The sequence below is a fragment of the Xyrauchen texanus genome, chromosome 24, assembly GCF_025860055.1.
Source record: "Xyrauchen texanus isolate HMW12.3.18 chromosome 24, RBS_HiC_50CHRs, whole genome shotgun sequence".
NCBI classification, from domain to species: domain Eukaryota; kingdom Metazoa; phylum Chordata; class Actinopteri; order Cypriniformes; family Catostomidae; genus Xyrauchen; species Xyrauchen texanus.
The window spans coordinates 8,876,039-8,895,040 of NC_068299.1; the positions used below are offsets into that span (position 1 = coordinate 8,876,039).

At 39.8% G+C, this 19,002-nt stretch overlaps 1 protein-coding gene across 1 annotated transcript in view; it reads left to right on the top strand.

The window, feature by feature from the left end:
* lmbrd1 (LMBR1 domain containing 1) overlaps positions 1 to 19,002 on the top strand; it is a 129,949-nt gene that overhangs the window by 76,289 nt on the left and 34,658 nt on the right. Inside the window, exon 13 of the mRNA XM_052090213.1 lies at positions 3,200 to 3,349. Within this exon, the coding sequence (XP_051946173.1) occupies positions 3,200 to 3,349 (150 nt within the window). The remainder of the gene's footprint in view (positions 1 to 3,199; positions 3,350 to 19,002) is intronic.

Genomic DNA, 19,002 nt, shown 5'->3' on the forward strand with positions numbered 1-19,002 from the left:
CACCTGCCGTTTTATCCCAATTATTAAATGAAAATTATTAGCTTTAAAAAGTAGGTGATATACTATGGTATGGGATACGAGGAGTGGCTGGAAACTGGGTAAAAAGCTACTTAAGTGACAGAATGCAATATGTGCAGATGGGCGAGTTCTCATCCAACTGTAGTGTAATTTCGTGTGGTGTCCCCCAGGGGTCAATATTGGGTCCTAAATTATTCAGCTTGTACATCAATGATATATTCAGTGTTTCAAAATTACTGGAAAAGTGGGCAGACCCCGGCGGGGATAGAGGGAACGAACCGAGGGGGACGGGGGGGGGGGCACCTGAGACTCGTAGTGACGGATTAATTGACAGCTGCTGTCAGACTCTATGTTATTATTATTCCTCACACGGTCGCAAGACGACATGTACATGAATCTGGCGTGGTGAGCTGGAACCTGCTTACGTCAGCTGTCACCGCTTACGTCACGAAGTACCGCAACAGCCAATAGGAAAATTCAACTGCAGTAGCCACCGTTAAACCTGAAGAGGGCAGCACTCAGGCGTTTTTACACCATATATTGTAGAATTAAAACACTTTATACACAAATGTCAAAAAAATTACTTGAATCAATGACCAGTACTAATAAAGCCCCATGCTTACAGATCATTAACTAAAAAAAGTTGGTTTAGGGTTTAGTTACCCTTTAAGTGTGTTTTGTTTGCTGATGACATCAACATTTTCTACAGTGATGACAATTTGGATAAGGTTATTAATGTTTTAAATACTGAACTAAGGTATATAAAAAAATGGATGGATATTAATTAATTATCTTTAAACTTTAACAAAACTAAAGCCATCTTATTTGGCAATTATATAAAAAATACCGAAAAGATGATTGAGATAGATGGGATACAAATTGAAAATGTTTCTGAAATAAAATTTTTAGGAGTTACAATAGATAATAAACTAACTTGGAAAACTCACATCAGACACATAAAAACTAAAGTCTCCAAAAGTCTTGCAATAATAAATAAATCTAAACATCTCCTTGACTACAATACACTCCGTACCCTTGTATTGTTCCCTGATTCTACCGTATTTAACTTAATGTGTTGAAGTATGGGGGAATAATTATAATAACTCCTTACAGTCATTACTTATCTTACAAAAAAGGGCTATACGTACCATACACAAGGCGGAATATCTCGAACATACAAATCCACTTTTTCTCAAATCAAAGTTATTCAAAATACAGGACCTTGTCAAATTTAACACGGTACAACTCTTATTTAAAGCATTTCATAACTCATTACCTGCTAATATACAAAACGTATTCACACAGAGTGAGCAGTCGTACAGTTTGAGGAGCTATTGCAACGTTTTTATACCTTTGGTCAAAACCACCAGGAGTAGTTTTAGTGTGTCTGTATGCGGGGTTAAATTATGGAATAGCTTGGGGCTTGAATTTAAACATTGTCAATGTATTCACCAGTTTAAAGAATTCTATAAACAGAAGGTCTTGTCACAGTACAAGGAGTGTGGGGTTTAAATCGTTGTACTCATGTATTCATATGGCTTGTTATTTTTCTTGTAGATATTCTGATTATCATTTGCGGGTATTACTTACAGATGTATTGTTGTATTTATTGGCAGTGCAGGTTTTCGGATTATCATTGTTGATAGTACTCTAATTATTTACCTGAGGTAATATGGTGTGTAATTAAGATACACTGTGTTTTCTTTTTCTATTTTGTTTCTTTTCTTTATTTAGTGTTTTTTCGTTCTTGTTTTTCCTTTTGCTATAACAGATCGGGGTGGGTTTAAATAAGTTTGACTTCTTCCCATTCCTTTTCGAGCATTTGACTGATCATGTTGTTAAAAATCAAATGCTTCTTACTGCCATTGTTATAAGTATGTCTTATTGTTCGAAATAAAATATAAATAAATAAATATACAGTATACACATACAGTATGTGACTGCACATTAATTCAATTCTATAATAATGTGCTAGAGATTTGCTAGGGCGTTAAGTCCAAAACTATAACATTTTACTGGGTCCCGTTTGGCATGGGTCATTTAATTCACAGAGATGCTAACCATAAACGGACTAGGCTAATTAAGTACTGTATATTACTTGGTGGAATAATTGTTTATTTTGATTATAATATATGATAATTTAATAAACAGACTACAATTAGGCTATTGCTTGGCAGAAATATAATTTATTCTGATTGTAGATTTTAATTCAATGTCATTTTTTATTTAACATTGGTATTTCAGCATTAAGTCATTTATATAATTGCTGTTGACTTTATTTTATAAAAACAATAGGCCTCTTGAGGCTATGTGTTGCAGTCACTTTCACCACAGTTAAAGGGGTTTGCGTTGTGGCCATCATGTAGCAACAACTTTTTGAAGTTTCCCGTGGAAAGTATTTTTCACTTTTTAATTTATTTTAGTGGTATTGATAGTAGATCTACACTGGTGATTCTAATGAAACCTATCAAGAAAGTGTCCTGGTCATATCATATAACCTCAAATCAGTACACTACAAATATATACAAATAACAAATAAATACAAATAAAGACATTTTCATTAAAGACATTGAAGCCTACATTCAGGACCATTAAGATTGTTTGCATTGTGACGTTATGTTCAGGACACAAAGGAATAGTTCACCCAAAACTATTTTCTGAAAATTTACTCACCCTGAGTAAATTATGTTTCTGAAGTATGTATCGGAGTTTCTTTCTTCATCAAAACAGAATGTAAGATTTTTAGGATTTAATTTCAGGACTCCTCCTTTACACAATGCAAGTGAATGTACTACGTTCCAAAATGCATATTTAGGGTGCATCAAAATAATCCACACGACTCATCGACCAGACTGTCGACAAATACATTTCTTCTGAACCCAAACGATTGATTATTTGTAGAAACAAATTAATACTTATATACTTTTTAATTACAAATATTCACTTCCACACATGAGAGGGAAGACATAAGCTCCTTGGTAAGGTTATGCTTGGAGGAGGAAGCATGTCATTATTTACAAGAGAATCTTGCACATCCAGGATACACACACCAAACAAACGTTTTGAACAATACACTTAAACAAATACAAATCTACAGCAAAGACAATTAGACTTTTGTACAGATTTTGTACAGTGCTCCTTCAATTATTGACATAAGGATTTTTTAACTTTTTCTGGACAGCTGTATAAGATCAGACCTCAGAGAACCCGACCGCAGGCCCTGCTCTTCCTCTGCATGATCCTCCTCCTGATCGTCCTCCATACCAGCTACATGATCTACAGTCTTGCTCCACAATATGTCATGTACGGCAGCCAGAAATACCTTCAGCAGGTAAGATGTGGCTATGTGCGTGTGCACGCTTGTAGCAGTCAATTCCTTTAGCTGTACTGCATCAGGATTACAGGATTACTGCCCTATTCTGAGCAATCAGAGCCCACTGCATTGACATTAGTGTGTAATGATCAAACCTTTACCATGCAAGTGTTTGAAATCTTTTCAAAACTTTCCTGACTCAAAACCCATTAGGCATTGATGCATCTGTTATGACTTTTTCCTATTTCCTAGGTCTATTAATGTATGTAAGTTTAGAATGTTTGTCTTTGACCTAGTCATGGTTAAGTGTGAACATGGGGTCTTTTACTGTCTTGTACATTGTGAATCTAAATATCTTCTAAGTGGAGAGTTACAAGGAGCCTAGGTGTTGACCTATATAGTATGACATCATAAAGGACAAGGAAACAGACAAACATCACTCCAATGAAAAGGGTTCTTTGCACGATCTGTGCACTCAAAAAACACAAATCAGTCTTGTGTTGTCAGACATTTGAATGAATATGTCTACAGAAAGGAAAGGAAAGACATTAACCATAACGGGATGGGCTGCTTGCCATTTTTTGTACAAAAATGCATCAGACGGTCAGAGAATGGACTTTGGGGGATCTGTGTCATCTGAGGTTAAGACTCAGAATAAAATTAGATTTATCTTAGTCACTTACATGGGACACAGTTGTTTTGCAACCATCCAGTGGTGCATCCTGTTATTCTGTTTGATTACTTTAAAAAAAATGTGTTGCCTGAATGGAACCACAAGCTCAAATGAAGAGTAATTTGCTCAGAGTCCATCAAGCTGTTGGCGGGCTGATGGGGGAAACCGTCTGCTGACGACAGAGAAGAGAGAACAGCTGTGTCGATATCAGAGCAATTAGACCTGCATTCTCCACTTGTAGCATAAGCTTAATTTAGTGGTTTCTGGAAGAATACCGAACAATTCCATTAAGGGGTTAGGGTCTATTTATAGAGAGAAAATGTCTGAGAAACACCTTAAAAAACTCCCCAGGATTGAGACAGTTTATGACAGAACCAAAACGAGTGTTGCAGTGTGGCCAGTTCAGTGGTGCAGCCACTGAAAAGGCAGGTTGGATCGAGGTCAGGGAATGTTTTGTTAAGTTGAGCTCTGGACCAGTGAGCCCTATGCACAACCTTAAACTGAATGAGGGTGTGCCTAGAATTAATTGATGATGTATATATTCAGTTTTATCGAATCCCAAACATTCTCCTCCTGCCTTATGTTTAGTTCACCCTCTCAGAGAGCCTTTTGTTGGGGCTTGTTTTGTTTTGATTATATTATAAATCATAGAAATGGTCCCTTTCATTGATTTGTGTTGGTTTAATATGTCTTCAAGAATATTGTTGTGGAAGAGAGGGGAAATTAGAGAGATATTTGCAAATTAAGCTTTTGATCTTAAAGTATCAAAATAATTGAGAGCTGGGTAGGTTGAAATTTTCCTGGAATTGAGTAAAAGAATCAAAATTATTGTCTAAATACAGTATGGCCGACCAACTGTAACTAGACCAAGAGCCATCCAAGTGTTAATGGCCCCATCTAACAGGGAGGGTGGAAATTATATATTGCAACAAATTGATACTGTAGGGCAAGGGTCTTTAAGATCTATCGCACAGCGAAACTGAGAACAGATCCTTAAAAAAAAATTTATGCTTGAGGGGAATTGACGTGCATAGAATTATGTTAATGTCGCCAGAGAACAAGAAGCAGCTTCCATCAGCACCCATAGGGGTTACTGCAGCTGCAAATCATGCTTCACCCAATGTAATACATTTCTGAAATTTGCTGCCCAATAATACGTTTGTACATTAGGTGAGGCCAGACCACCCAGGCCTTTTGGTCTCATAAGGTATCTTTGTCTAATATGTTTTGCCTTACTGTTCCATATGAAAGATAAAATATTCATTTGTAAAGCAGTTAAAAATGATTTTTGGATCAATATAGGGAGGCACTGAAACAGATAAAAGCACTTGTGAAGAAAGTTTATTTTGCAGTAACATTCACACTTCCTATCAAAGAGAGAGGGAGACACTTCCAGGATAGAACAAGAAGCTTTATGTTGTTGTGTAGAGAACTGACATTGGATTTAAGCAAGACAGAATGTTTAGGGGTCACCTGGACCCCCAGATATTTGAAATCTTTCTTAACAATCTTAAATTGAAAGGTTGAAAATGAAATTTGAAAGGAGGATTTCACCGGGAACATTTCACTTTTATTTTGTATCCTGAGAAAAGACTAAAAGATTCTAGAATAGAGAGGGTCTGAGTAATTGAAGCAAGAGGCTTGGATAAAAATAAAAGAAGGTCATCTGCATATAGGGAAACATTCTGATATAGACCTGCACAAATTATGCCACAAACTTTTTTTGAGGGGCTCAATAGCTATAGCAAATAGCAGAGGGGAAAGAGGTTATCCCTGTCTAGTACCATGCTGGAGTGTGAAATAATCTGATGCGACATTATTCGTCCACACTGAGGCTTTAGGTACTGTATAAAGAGTTTTGATCCATGAAATAAATGTGTGGCAGAATCCGAACTTTCCCCAAGACATAAATTCCCATTCAGTGCGGTCTAATGCTTTTTCAGTGTAAAGTGACAGTACCACTTCTGGATCATGTGAATGGGTAGAATATAGGATATTAAAAAGATGCCTAATATTAGAGAAAGAATATCTGTCCTGAATAAAACCAGTTTGATCAAGTGAAATGATATAGGTTTTTAAGATGGATGGATAAACATTTGGCTAAGATTTTATATTCAAAATTCAACAGGGAGATAGGACGATATGATCCACAATCTAATGGATTCTTGTCTTTTGGAGCTTGATAGAGACGTGGAGGAAAATTATGTTTTTGAATACTTTTAGAGAAGACCAAAAGCAAAATTGGGCATAGTAATTTTGAAAAAACCTTATGGAATTCAGCCGGAAATCCATCTGGCCCTGGGCCTTGCCAGATTTCATGGACTTAACGGCTTGATTAATTTCATCAGTTTGAATATATTTCTCTAAATATGTCACATGACATCTTGCTAATGATTGTCAATTCAATATCATTCAGAAAAGTGCTCATCAAAGACATATTTGTTGGGGATTCTGAGGTGTACACCTTAACATAAAATTGTTTGAATTGGGAATTTATATCTTTATAATTTACAGTAGTGGGTCCTGATTTAAGTCTGAAATGGGGTATCAGATGGGATGCCTCAGCTTTGCGAATCTGATGAGCAAGTAACTTACCTGTCTTATCACTTTGCTCATAAACCCTATGTTGAGCATGCAGAAGTAATTTTTCAGCCTCATTGGTTGATATTAAATTGTGCTCCATTTGTAAGAACTGACTCTCTTCAGAAAGTTTAGGAGAGGGGTCTGAAGTTTACTGGGCAGATAGCTGTAGAGTTAGACAATTATTTAAGGTGTCTTTTCTCTATTGATTGTTTTGGGAAGAATAAGAAATGATTAAGCCATGCAGATAACATTTCAGGCTTTCCCAAATGGTAGAGTGTTCCATACCCGATGTCATATTCATTTCCAAGAATAATGATATATTCTAAGAGATAAATTTGTTAAAATCTTGTCAGATAAGAGACTTAAATTAAGACATCATTGATACCGTTTCTGAGGCTGTCATGGAATACGATGCTCCAGCACAGCTGGTGCATTATCAGAAGATACAATGCTTTTGTAGGAGCAATCCTGTAAATACAGAATACATTTTTGATTTATGAAAAGTAGTCAATTCAAAAGTACCTATGGTGGACGTGAGAAAAAGGAATATTTCCTTTCAGAAGGCTTCAAATGACAAAATGCATCACATATTCCATATTTTGCATAAATGGACAATTTGAGAATGCTTTTTAGAGGATCTATCCAGTTGGGGGGACATAACACCGTTAAATTCCCCCCCTAAAATAAGTGGCTGTGCATGAATATTGAGAATACAAGCCAGAAAAGAGGAGATGAAACTAGAATCATCATAGTTAGAAGCATACACATTTGCAAGAATAAGAGGGGTTGAGAAAAGTGTTCCTGTTCTAATAATATATCTGCCTATATGATCAGCAATAACTTCAGATACCACAAAGGTGGTGTATTTATTCACTACAATTGCACAGCCTCTAGCTTTAGAGTGAATATGTGAGTGAAAAACTTGTCCTACTCTGTCCCTTTTTTTAATCTAGAATGTCAGTAAAATGAAGGCGTGTTTATTGTAGAAAAACAAAATGTTCCTTTAACGTCCTAAAATGGTTTAAAGCTGTTTCGTTTAACAGCATTATTGACGGCCTTGCATTTCCAGCTAACATATCTCAAGGACTTGGCCTTATCATCAGTATTACTAAAACTCATCTTTTAGGAGAAAAGGAAAGTATGAAATTTTTTATGAATGAGACAATCGATTTGGGGGTAAAAGGAGAAAAAAGTTAATAAACAAAGAAGGAAAAAACAAACAAAAAACAATATTAACAAACCCACGTGTACATGGCAATCCTGAGTTTACTTCATGAAGAATGTAAAACTATCTCAACTTTAAGACTATAGCGCAAAATCCCCCACCACCCCCTTTCCCCCCCACCCATTCTATACCTATGAACCAAGCTAACACTCCCCCTGACGAAGTGTATGCTTCCCTGGGTTAACACCACATAGTATTTGCTAGTCATTCTTTGTTGAGACTTGAACGTGACTCCGCCAACCATATAAGTCATATTACAACAAAAATATGACATTACATAGGGAAAAACATTGCTTCTCTGGATCACACAACAGTAATAATGTGATAATTAGAATTACAAACCAGCTACAAAATATAACAATAACAGATGAATTTAGTAAGAGTGAAGCACTGCCTGGAAATTACCCATCAGTTATATATATTTGACAGCTAGCCAGCCGGCACCAGCTAATTAATCTTAGTTGCATCACCCAGGCATATATATATATATATATATATATAAGATAATATAACATGCACTAACAACTTGGCAGTTAACCTAAAAAACACACATACCTTGTGTCCTCTTTTCATAAGAAAACAAAATGTGGGTTACCCGAAAGCCGGTTTGACCTCTCAACCCATACCTCACGTCAAATCGGGACTTCAGTACTCATTTCACATTTTCCATTTTCCTGCAATTTCATGAGGAAACTCCGGGAAGACATACACATTGTTGTCTTTGAATTTGAGCTGTTTTGCCTGGTTGGCTTTCCGCAGAATGTCATCCTTAACATTGAATCGGTGAAAACACATGGCAAATGGCAATGGTTGTTGTCCCTCTGCTGGTTTCACACCCAGTGGGGAGTCAGAAAGGCCGAATATTTCCTGCAGTGCCTCTGCAACAAATTTTGTATGTTGTGGGCTCTCCAGACCCTGGAATTCCCACAAGACATAAATTGCTTCATCAGGAGTGGCATTCCAAATCTGGTTAGTCTCTCTTCGTGTGTTCTGATATTTGATGCCACTGTCAACAGTGAGTTGTGCATCTCCTCTCGCAAAGCTGATATTTCATTTCGGAACTCGGATGTATGTGCCTCGAACTTTTGATATATTCCAGCTTCCAAAGTTTTAATAGCAGCCACAATTGCGTCACCATCTGTAGCATAGAGTACCTCTTTGGCTTGGTCTGATTTGAATCTGCTAGCATTCTCTTTCAGTCAAGGCGTTTTGACACAGACCACTCTATGGGAAAGGTGTACCCTCGCGCGACTGCTCTTTAAGCCTTTGTTAGCACTCCTACAGGTAGCTGGAATTGGCTGCTGACATCGGGAGCCCCGCCCTCCCAAATAAATTCAGGCAACAGCTCAGTTCCTCTTCAGAATTTGGCTCTTCAAGACTCGCTCTACAATCTCTACTTGGATTTGTCATTTGGATTGGCCAAAATACTGCAATTTAACTGCTTGAGGAAGAAGAGTTTGCACTCAACTTCATGAGCATTGTGGTATTCTGTGGCTGAATTCCAGTTGGCTTGTCCTTCAACTTATTCGCCACTTTGGCATGCAAACAATTGGCCGGGAGCATTTATTATATATCTTGTGACTTCAGGACAGGTACCTTGGCTGCTTCAGCTTGCTTGAGAAACATGCAGAGTAAAGAAATTTCCTCTCAGACTCACGCTGACTGCTAGATGTGTGGCCGCTTCTGCTTGCTGCTCACTATGTAGGAGTTTGTGCTGTCTACAGGGACACTTGCACTAGAAGGACATGAATACTACTGAGCATAAAGCACGTTGCAAAGTGCGGCCTTGACCTGAATGTGTGTGGAACAATATATAGAGGAAATGTCTCGGACTGGAGCATGCATGTGTGGTGCTACAGGACCCGGTTTTGTGGTCGGACTGCTACCGCTTTGATTTGCAAACCCTGCAGAAGCGATGCGAGTCATTCCAGCTGAAGATGGAGTCATCTGATTGTCCTGGATCAGGCCCATTCCTTTTAGATTTGGTGATGCAAGAAGATTGACGAGGCTCAAACTGCTGAATTGGCACCACAATTTACCCCACAGCTCAATCCTCATCATATCGAGCAGGATAAGTCCTCTGAGGAAGACAATAATGACGCAAAAGAGGACGATGAGAATGGCGAGGACTTCCTCCCCAGTGCTCAGCCGCTGTTCTGAAGGACCCGTTTACAGCCAGTGACCTATTTTTCATAGTTTGCTGTTACGCAGCTAAACACTCCCTGATACAGGCCGCCAACAGGCTGGACGGGAACCTTTTTCCTCAGTCATCATCCTCCTCTAAAACAACCATCCCGGTCTCCTTGATGTGACGAAAACGTGGGATAAACCCTTTTCTGCACAAGGGCCTGTTGCTGTGTTTAATGCATTTTTGGACATGGAGGATGCTGTGATCAGAGGGTTTTTGGATTGCCCTAAAGTGGAGCAGTCTCTAACCGCGCATTTGGCCCCTGAGATGAATTTGGGGTTTAATTCAGCACCTCAACTGCCCCACAGACAGCCTAGAGTCTCAACACAACTTCTTGATAAAGTCTTCAATCCCAGGTGCAAGTAGTAAGAGCTCAGAACTCTATTTCTCTACTGCTTCCATATGTGTCTGATCTGCAGGCTTATGTGGGCACCGCTATTAAGGAAGGTAAGCCAGTTAAGGACATATGGAAAATGCACTGCTATGGTCTGTCATGAGGACAACAAGATGCTCCAACCAAGTAATTGGTCATGCCATGGGGTTTACAATGGGATCTCAACACCATCTATGGCTTAACCTCTCCTAGACGATGGATAAGGACTGTCTATTGTTCCTTGATTCTCCTGTATCTCCTGACTGACTTTTCAGCTCAGCTGTGATAGCTATGCAGGCTCGCTGTGAGTCTAAGAAGAAAGATAAAAAGGATTTTAGCTGTCTTTTGCTCTGCAAACAATCTCCGGCTCCAGCAGCTGTTTCTCACTTTCCCCCTGCCACGCACAGTGCTTCAGCAAACCCGTTGGGCACCTCCAAAACACCCTCAGCATACAGCCTGTCTACCCGTGTACACTACCGGTCAAATGTTTTTAAACACTTGACTGAAACGTTTCTCATGATCTTAAAAATCTTTTGATCTGAAGGCATATGCTTAAATGTTTGAAAGACAAAAATATGATTGTGCCACCATATTAATTTATTTCATTATAAAACCAAAATTTCATTAAAAAAAAAACATGTTTTTGAAATTGATGACTTGGACCAAATAATAAAGAAGCCAATAAGTGCCCAACATAGATAGGAACTCATTCAATACTGTTTAAAAAGCATCCCATGTTGATATTTCAAGAAGCTGATTGAGAAACTTTCAAGAGTACATGTCTGCATATTCTAGGCAATGGGTGACCTATTTGAAGTTGTTAAAATCTGTCACACTTTTGATTTATTTTGGAATTTGTTTAGTCACAACATAATTCCTATAGTTCAGTTTATGTTATTCCATAGTTTTGATGACTTTACTATTGTTCTAAAATGTGAAAAAACCTTTTAATAAAGAATACGAATGTGTTTCAAAACTTTTGACCGGTAGTGAATGATCCTAATGTTGCTGCCCCTCAAGGAGCTTGGGCGAGGAGACCTCATCTTCCTGCACCGGAGAGACCTCAGGGACACAATCACCCCGTGAAAAAGAAGCAGGGGTAGCTACTTGCTTGTCCTGCGATCCCCTAAGAGGAGTGAGGCCAGTGATAGTTGGCCTTGCCTCCCCTCATTCAAAGTTATCCCCACTTGTAGTGAGGGTTCTGTTAAAAACAGCAAAGATCAGAGAAATTCCCTCAGTGTGTTCTCACTGCCCCACGTCAGTCAATTCTATGTTCATGTCACAAAAGCACTCTAGCATGCACAAAAATAATAAAGGCCAAGAGCCCTGTTCAATCACTGCCCCAATTAATGTTTGCAACACAAGCATTGAAAACAAAAACAGTGTTTTGCACAGATGTCCATGACATGGATTTCCAAATTCTTTTGAATTGAAATACATCTTTATTGGATTTAGTCCAAAATGTTTTGTCCACAATAGGGCATAAGGAGCCCATGTGCTGCTCTGACAGTGGAGACGCTTTCTCATTTACTCCCGATGCGGCATGCTTGCGTAACCTGCCCATGGGTGCTCGGCACTGTAGGGAGGGGATACAGGTTGCAATTTGTGAAATGCCCACCATGTCAGCATTTCGGGGTGTGCTGCAGTCGAGGGTAATAGAGAGTTTGGCGCAGGTTCTACGAGACGAAATTGTCTCTCTGCTGTCAAAATGGTTCTGGTTCCCAAAAAAGATGAGGGTTATGTCAAATTCTGGATTTGAGGGCCATGAACGCTTAAATGAAGAAATATTGCTGACGCATGTCAGTTGTTACTATCAATACAATGGAGAGATTGGTTTATGAAAATAGACATGAAAGATGCATATTTTCATGTATTGATTCACAAACCACACAGGATGTTCCTTTGTTTTGCCTTCGAAGGCCAGGCCTTTGAATTTTTGGTTCTGCCGTTCGGCCTGACTGTGACTAATCATGGCATATATACTGTAGATGATTACCTAATATGTGCGGCAACAGGCGAGAGGACACACGTTAATGTTTGTTTCTCACCTACAGTCTCTGGGCTTTATAATCAACCATCAGAAAAGTGTATATACTCCGACTGAGAGTTTAGATTTACTGGGGCTCACTTTGAACTCAAGTCGCGGTAGGAAATTTGGTAGTATAAATGTACACGGGATGGGCTAAAGTGCCCACGTACCTCCACCATTATAAGTAGGAACAGTATATGTGAGCTAGGAATTAATGTAAACATTATTATACATAATTATTTAAGGAAATTTATAATGGAATTAGTCGTGTTCGAGAACCATTATAAGCAAGATAAATGAAAAATAATTAGATTATTTATCTGAATAAAATTTTCCACCATTAAAATCGTAATGCAACCTCTCGTTGTATCCGCTCACAATGTCTATTTTAAGGAATTAGCTTTAATAAGGGAATTATGATTAATTCACCTATTGGAGTAATATTATTCACGCATATTTAGGTATAGCTTTGAAGCAAAGTTTTTTTAAAACAGGGATGAGATTATTTATCAAAATATACCACAGTCAAATTATCTTTGAATACAGAAAATCTTTGTTGCTGTTCTAAACATAAACTAATCAAACACATAAAACATGAAACAGGTTGGTGAGTAGTGACTAATGTGAAGTAAATGATCAATACAGAGAAAATAAACTTTATGGAGTCTGTTGAAAATGCCTTAAGAACCATTTATCCTTCTTTGAGTCTAAATCGATTTGCAGTTGGATTACCCAAAGTATATAACTAATACACCAGCACTTTGAGCAAAGGCCTGGAGATGTACTTGCGTGTGGTTTCTTTCCTTGCGTTGCATTTCCTTGTGTTGCTTGGTTCTATGGCTCATTGTCGAAAGTTCATTCCGTCGATGTTTTGGACTTCTGTTAGATCGGGATATCTGTTGTTTCAATGGATGACTCCCTTTGGGTGTGTGAACCGTAGAGCAGAGAGTGAGAGGCTTCCTCAGGACTTTGTGTTCCGAGTTTTCCTTGGACTCTACATGGCACAGCAGATCTGGAAGAAGCAAGAGAGGAGAGGAGACTAAGAGACAGGACCAAGAGAGGATTCCAAGATAGGGTTCTAAGAGAGAGAAGCGTTCTTTCTGTTTTGGAAACATTTGAACTGAAATTGGCCACATCCCAAAGATGTCCTGAGCCAACCAGAAGTGACTTTTTAGAGTCAACTAGTGGTCAACTAGTCTGTATTTTTACGATCCTTTTTGTGAAGGATCCTTTCAACTCCCGCTCAAAAATAGTGCATGTTTACTCGTGAACTTTTATATCTTGAAAACAGTGCAACAGACATGACATACGTTGTCATCAGCATTCTCTACGTAAACAAGCAAGCATTTACATACTAATTATCACATGCTTTCATGAATATTACACGTAACAAAATGTGAAAATCCCTGGTTACAAGTCATACTGGTTATTTCATTGGTTTTACAACATGGATAATATATCACATGTTATGAGAAACCTGATTGTCAGGGTATATTATCAGGTTAAGCCTTGAACAGTTGTCATTCTTAGTAGAATGAGATGAATAATACAAGATTAAGGATAATACTTGTTGATTTGTTAGTTAGAAGTGATTACAAATCACTACACATATTTTAAAAGGTACATGGGCTATAATCATTTATTTGTCAGTTATAAAAGTGATCACAGGTCACAATCCCCGGGACACCTCCTCTCCCCATCTGCACATTCCAAAGACATTCTGTCTTAGCTCAGGAGAGACCGCATGGACCCACAATGTGTACAAAACCTAGCCTTTTTAGATTATCCTCAGTGGAACAAATGTCACTGTGATAGGTCCATGTTTACATTTACATTTACATTTATGCATTTGGCAGACGCTTTTATCCAAATCGACTTACAGTGCACTTATTACAGGGACAATCCCCCCCGGAGCAACCTGGAGTTAAGTGCCTTGCTCAAGGGCCCAACAGTGGCATCATCTTGGTGGTGCTGGGGCTTGAACCCCTGACCTTCTGGTCAGAAACCCTGAGCCTCAACCACTGAGCCATGTCAACTATGTTGATTTCGGGCCTTGGGACTGTCTTCATGATTCTCCATTTCCTGATATGGCGCAGAGTTAAGGTTTAAGTTTGTGGAACAAAGGATGGTTTTCTTCATTGGTCAGCTCTGTCATTACAAACCCTAGTTTGATATTAAGCAGGTATGGGAGAGATGGTCTCCTTCAGCAATTTAGGTGCCATGGATTCGTTTTTTTATGACTCTCTAATGGCTCGGTGGGGGATCTCTCTGATCTGTGGAATGTGGTCTTGTGTTCATTTGATGGCTTTGTTCATGGATAATCCTACATTGCGTTCAAAGTAAAGGTGTCAGACAGAAGGGCAAAGGCATTTCACAAATGCCTCTTGTGCTTTCATCTCAAAGTGAAAATGCGTTTTTGTTTGTGCCTGCGTCTGCTTGGACTGATGGCATCTATGATTGCAGTCATTCCGCTGGGACATTTATTTATAAGAAACAATCAGAGATGGGTACATTCTTTGAACCTGGATGTAAAGCAGTGCATGATCAGGAACAAGACTGTTCTAATCTCTTGTGCATGTCTCTGAGCACTTCAGGTGTGGAGGGATCCAGCTCTGTTAGCCAGGGCAGTATATTTATGACAGATGCATCCCTCACGGCTAGTGAAGTGTTGCTGGAGGGGCTTGCAGCGAATAGCACATGGTCAACTCTTCAGAGTCAGTACCATAGACATTTTCTGGAGTTACACGCTGTGTACTTTGCCCTAAAGCACTTTCTACCTTTCATTCATGGACATCATGCTCTACCTTGGGTATAGATACGCTGCCTCACCAGTAACAAATGTACTACTTTACGCATTCGCTCCTGTATACCTCATTCCTCATATCATAGCAAGGGTGCACAAAGAAGGGTTAATGATTATCTTGGTGGCCAAGTGGTGGTACAGTTGACCATGGCCATAGGAAATATTCGGAATGCTTGAGGGGGGAACCTTGACGCCTCCCGATATTTCACCCGGACCCAGCCATTTGGGCCTTTCTCCTGAGAGGAATAAAATGTGCGATGTAGGTTTACCTCAAAATGTTTTTGAAACCATTCAAAGCACTAGGGCATTCTAGGGCACAATATGTGTAATAACCATTTTGTTTACAATGGTTCTTATTTCACTTTATTTTCCAAGTTGTTTCACCTGTGTACTTCTACTTTGTATTTTGTTTCAGTTACTTTACAAAGTCTTTCATCCACTCAGGTGGTTTTGCCGATCTCTCACTCCTGATTACATCTGAACGCTCTTGTGACTGTGTACTGAAAATCTTTTTGTTGAGGAGGGAACTTAGTAAGCCTCATTCCATTCCATTTTTCCCATCACTCAGCAGGTAAGTATTTTGTACTATTTCTTGACGAACAGACAAGGGTTGTGTATATTTGGGACTACCCTTAGGTACATGTTCTGGTTTCCTGACTCTCACCAGATCTCCCTCATTGTGGAACGTATGTTTAGCTCTTATTCTGGTGTCAGTGTAGTTTGTTTTTAACAAAGGCCTTTACTTCAGCGGGTACTGAAAGACATTCTTTCAGTACCCGATTCCAGTGCTCAACTTTACCGTTGCACTGGGGGTGGTACACGCTTGTGTGCAACTGTTTGATGCCTCTTTCTGACAGGAATTCAGCAAAGGCAGATGAAATAAATTGAGGACCATTGTCTGTTACAATAAACAGAGGGTTACCTTCACGAGCAAAAATGGAATGCAGAACGGAAACGACCACATCCGTGGTGACTTGAGAAGCAAATGCCACTTCTGGCCACTTGCTATAGTAGTCCACTAAGCAGATAGCAAAACGACATCCAGGTGCGGCATTCTGAAAAGTTCCGACAATGTCAAGTCCAAGTTTCTGCCAAGGACCGTCAGGTAAGTCTATAGGTTGCAAAGGGGCAGGTGCAGTTTTAGCAGTTTTGTCATTTTACTTGCTTGGCAAGCAGTTAGCAATAACAGCATGCACTAAAGTGTCAATATTTGGCCACCAGTACAATTCGCGAAGTCTCTGTTTAGTTCTGACTAGTTCTTGATGAGTTTCATGCACTAGGTTGACAAGAGGGGCACGCAGGGAAGCAGGTACATTGAGGCTGATGCTCACCTCTTCTAATCAGTCCATCCTGTACAGACAATTCATCCCTAACTCAGAAGAAAGGGGCTAAGGCCGGGTTTATATCCTTCTTATCACAAGGCCATCCGGCCTGTATTTGTGTCTTAAGCAAGTTAATTTCGGGACAGGCTTCCAAAGCTGATTTAAATTCTTCCATGGATAAGGAATGCAGGCCAGAGAAGACTGCAGCAACCATCTCAGGTTCTTCTTCTTGTTTAGCAGGAACTGGTATAGGCATTCTTGATATACACTGTGCAGCCTGATTTTGAGCACCAGGCCGATACACAATGTCATATGAGAAACACAATAGCCGACCACCCTGCCACTCTCATTCCAGCACGACCAAGTCCTTTTGTGGCGAGCAGAGTAGTTAAAGCCTTATGATAAGTGCGTAATGTAAAATGGTATCTCCATAAGTATAGTCTCTATTTTTATATAGCGAACACACAGGCTAAGGCCTCATTCTCTACTGTAGAATACTTCCGTTCTGCAGCTGTGAGGGTGTGTAAAGCAAAAGCAACAGTGCGTTCTATGCCGTCCTCCTGAATCTGTGACGGCACTCCACCAAGTCCGTAATCTGACGCATCTGTTGAAACGATACTTGGGAGAGAAGGATCAAAAAGAGATAGAACTGGGCTGTCCACAAGCCCTGATTTCAGGTTGCTAAAACATTTGTCTGCTTCAGCGGTCCATTCGAAGTGTAATTCCATCGAATTTCTCAGTAAAGCTCTCATTGGCTCAACTACAGTGGCAAAGTTTGGAATTAATTTACTGTACTAGGAAATTAAGCAGAGGAACGAACGGAGTAACGGTAAGTCGTGCGGGGCAGGAGCATCAACTATTGCTTCAATGTGCATTGTATCAGGCAAGATTCCGTCTTTGGAAATCACATGGCCAGGGAATTTGAGAGATGTCTGATTGAAAGTGCATTTTTGCATATTCAGTAACAGTCCAGCTAAAGTTAGTTTCTGAATGACTCTCTCCAGGGTTTTGTCATGGTACGTTTTAGAAGCAGCATAGACTATAATGTCATCTAAATAGTTCTGTACGCCCGGCACATTCATCAGTATGGTCTCCATCATTTTCGGGAATGCTGATGGGGCAGACACGAGACCATATGGGACTCGGCAGAAACTAAAAAGTCCATCATGCTTAATGAACGCAGTGAGATCATGGCTCTCGACATGCAAAGGCAACTGATGTAAGCACATGTTAAATCAATTGTCAAGAAGAATGCAGCACCGTGTAACTCACTCAACAGTTCGTCCATGTGAGGTAAAGGGTGTTTGTCCACAATTAGGGCTTTGTTCGGCTCCCGCAGGTCAATACACAGTCTTATTTTGCCTCCTTTCTTCACAGTGACTACTATTGGTGAGACCCAGATGGAAGCATCTACTCACTCAATAATACCTTGTTGCAAAAAGGATTGTAATTCCTTATAATAAGCGACTTACAGTGCACTTATTACAGGGACAATCCCCCCGGAGCAACCTGGAGTTAAGTGCCTTGCTCAAGGGCCCAACAGTGGCATCTTGGTGGTGCTGGGGCTTGAACCCCCAACCTTCTGGTCAGTAACCCTGAGCCTCAACCACTGAGCCACCACTGCCTACGAGAAAGGAAGTCTGCAGAGTTTTTTCTGAATCGGAGTATGTCCGTACGTATCTTAGCTCTATGCGCAAAGGCATTCACGCATCCAACTGTCGCAGTAGTATCAACAGTACAAACTGGAGTAGGGGAAACAGGAACGGTAAGTGTATTGTCATGGTTAATCGTGCATTTCAGTGCTTTGAGTACATCCATACCTAGTAAAGCAGAGCCGTGTTTGACAATATAGAAAGGAACTGTAGCAGTAGCTCCCTTGAGTGAAACATTAGCTGTTAAGCATCCAAGTACTGGGATGTGTCCTTGCATGTATGTAACCAATCGAATGCGAGGCACACTCAGTGGGGAAATTACGCCTGTAAAATGTCTCTGGCAAAATAGAAATTGCAGCGGTTGTATCCACTATGAATTCAGATTCAGCAGCCTGGCCTGTATCTGTTGCTATGTGTACTGAGCAAGTAATTCTGTCAACAGCACTGTCAGAGTTCATTTGGCATATTTTTACTTCAGGAAGAACTTCACTATATAGCGTAGATGAATGGCAAACTTTCGCGAAGTGACCTGTTTTGCCTTACGTATTACATTTCGCCTTAGCTGCTGGGCAGTCTGAAGCATTCGCTAAGTGCTGAGTGGAACGGCATCTGAAGCAAGTACGTTGCACTTTTGTAGATGTGCTCGGCTTGCACTTATCTCCCACATATTGAGGTTTACCCTGCTTATGATGATGTGTATTTGAACTCACTGCATGAATTGGAGCCGACTCACAAAGTACAGTGGCATTGTGTAAAGCCTGTTCAATCTGGCAAGCAATAGTCACAGCTGCATCCAGAGAAGCTGGCTGTTCCAGGAGCAGTT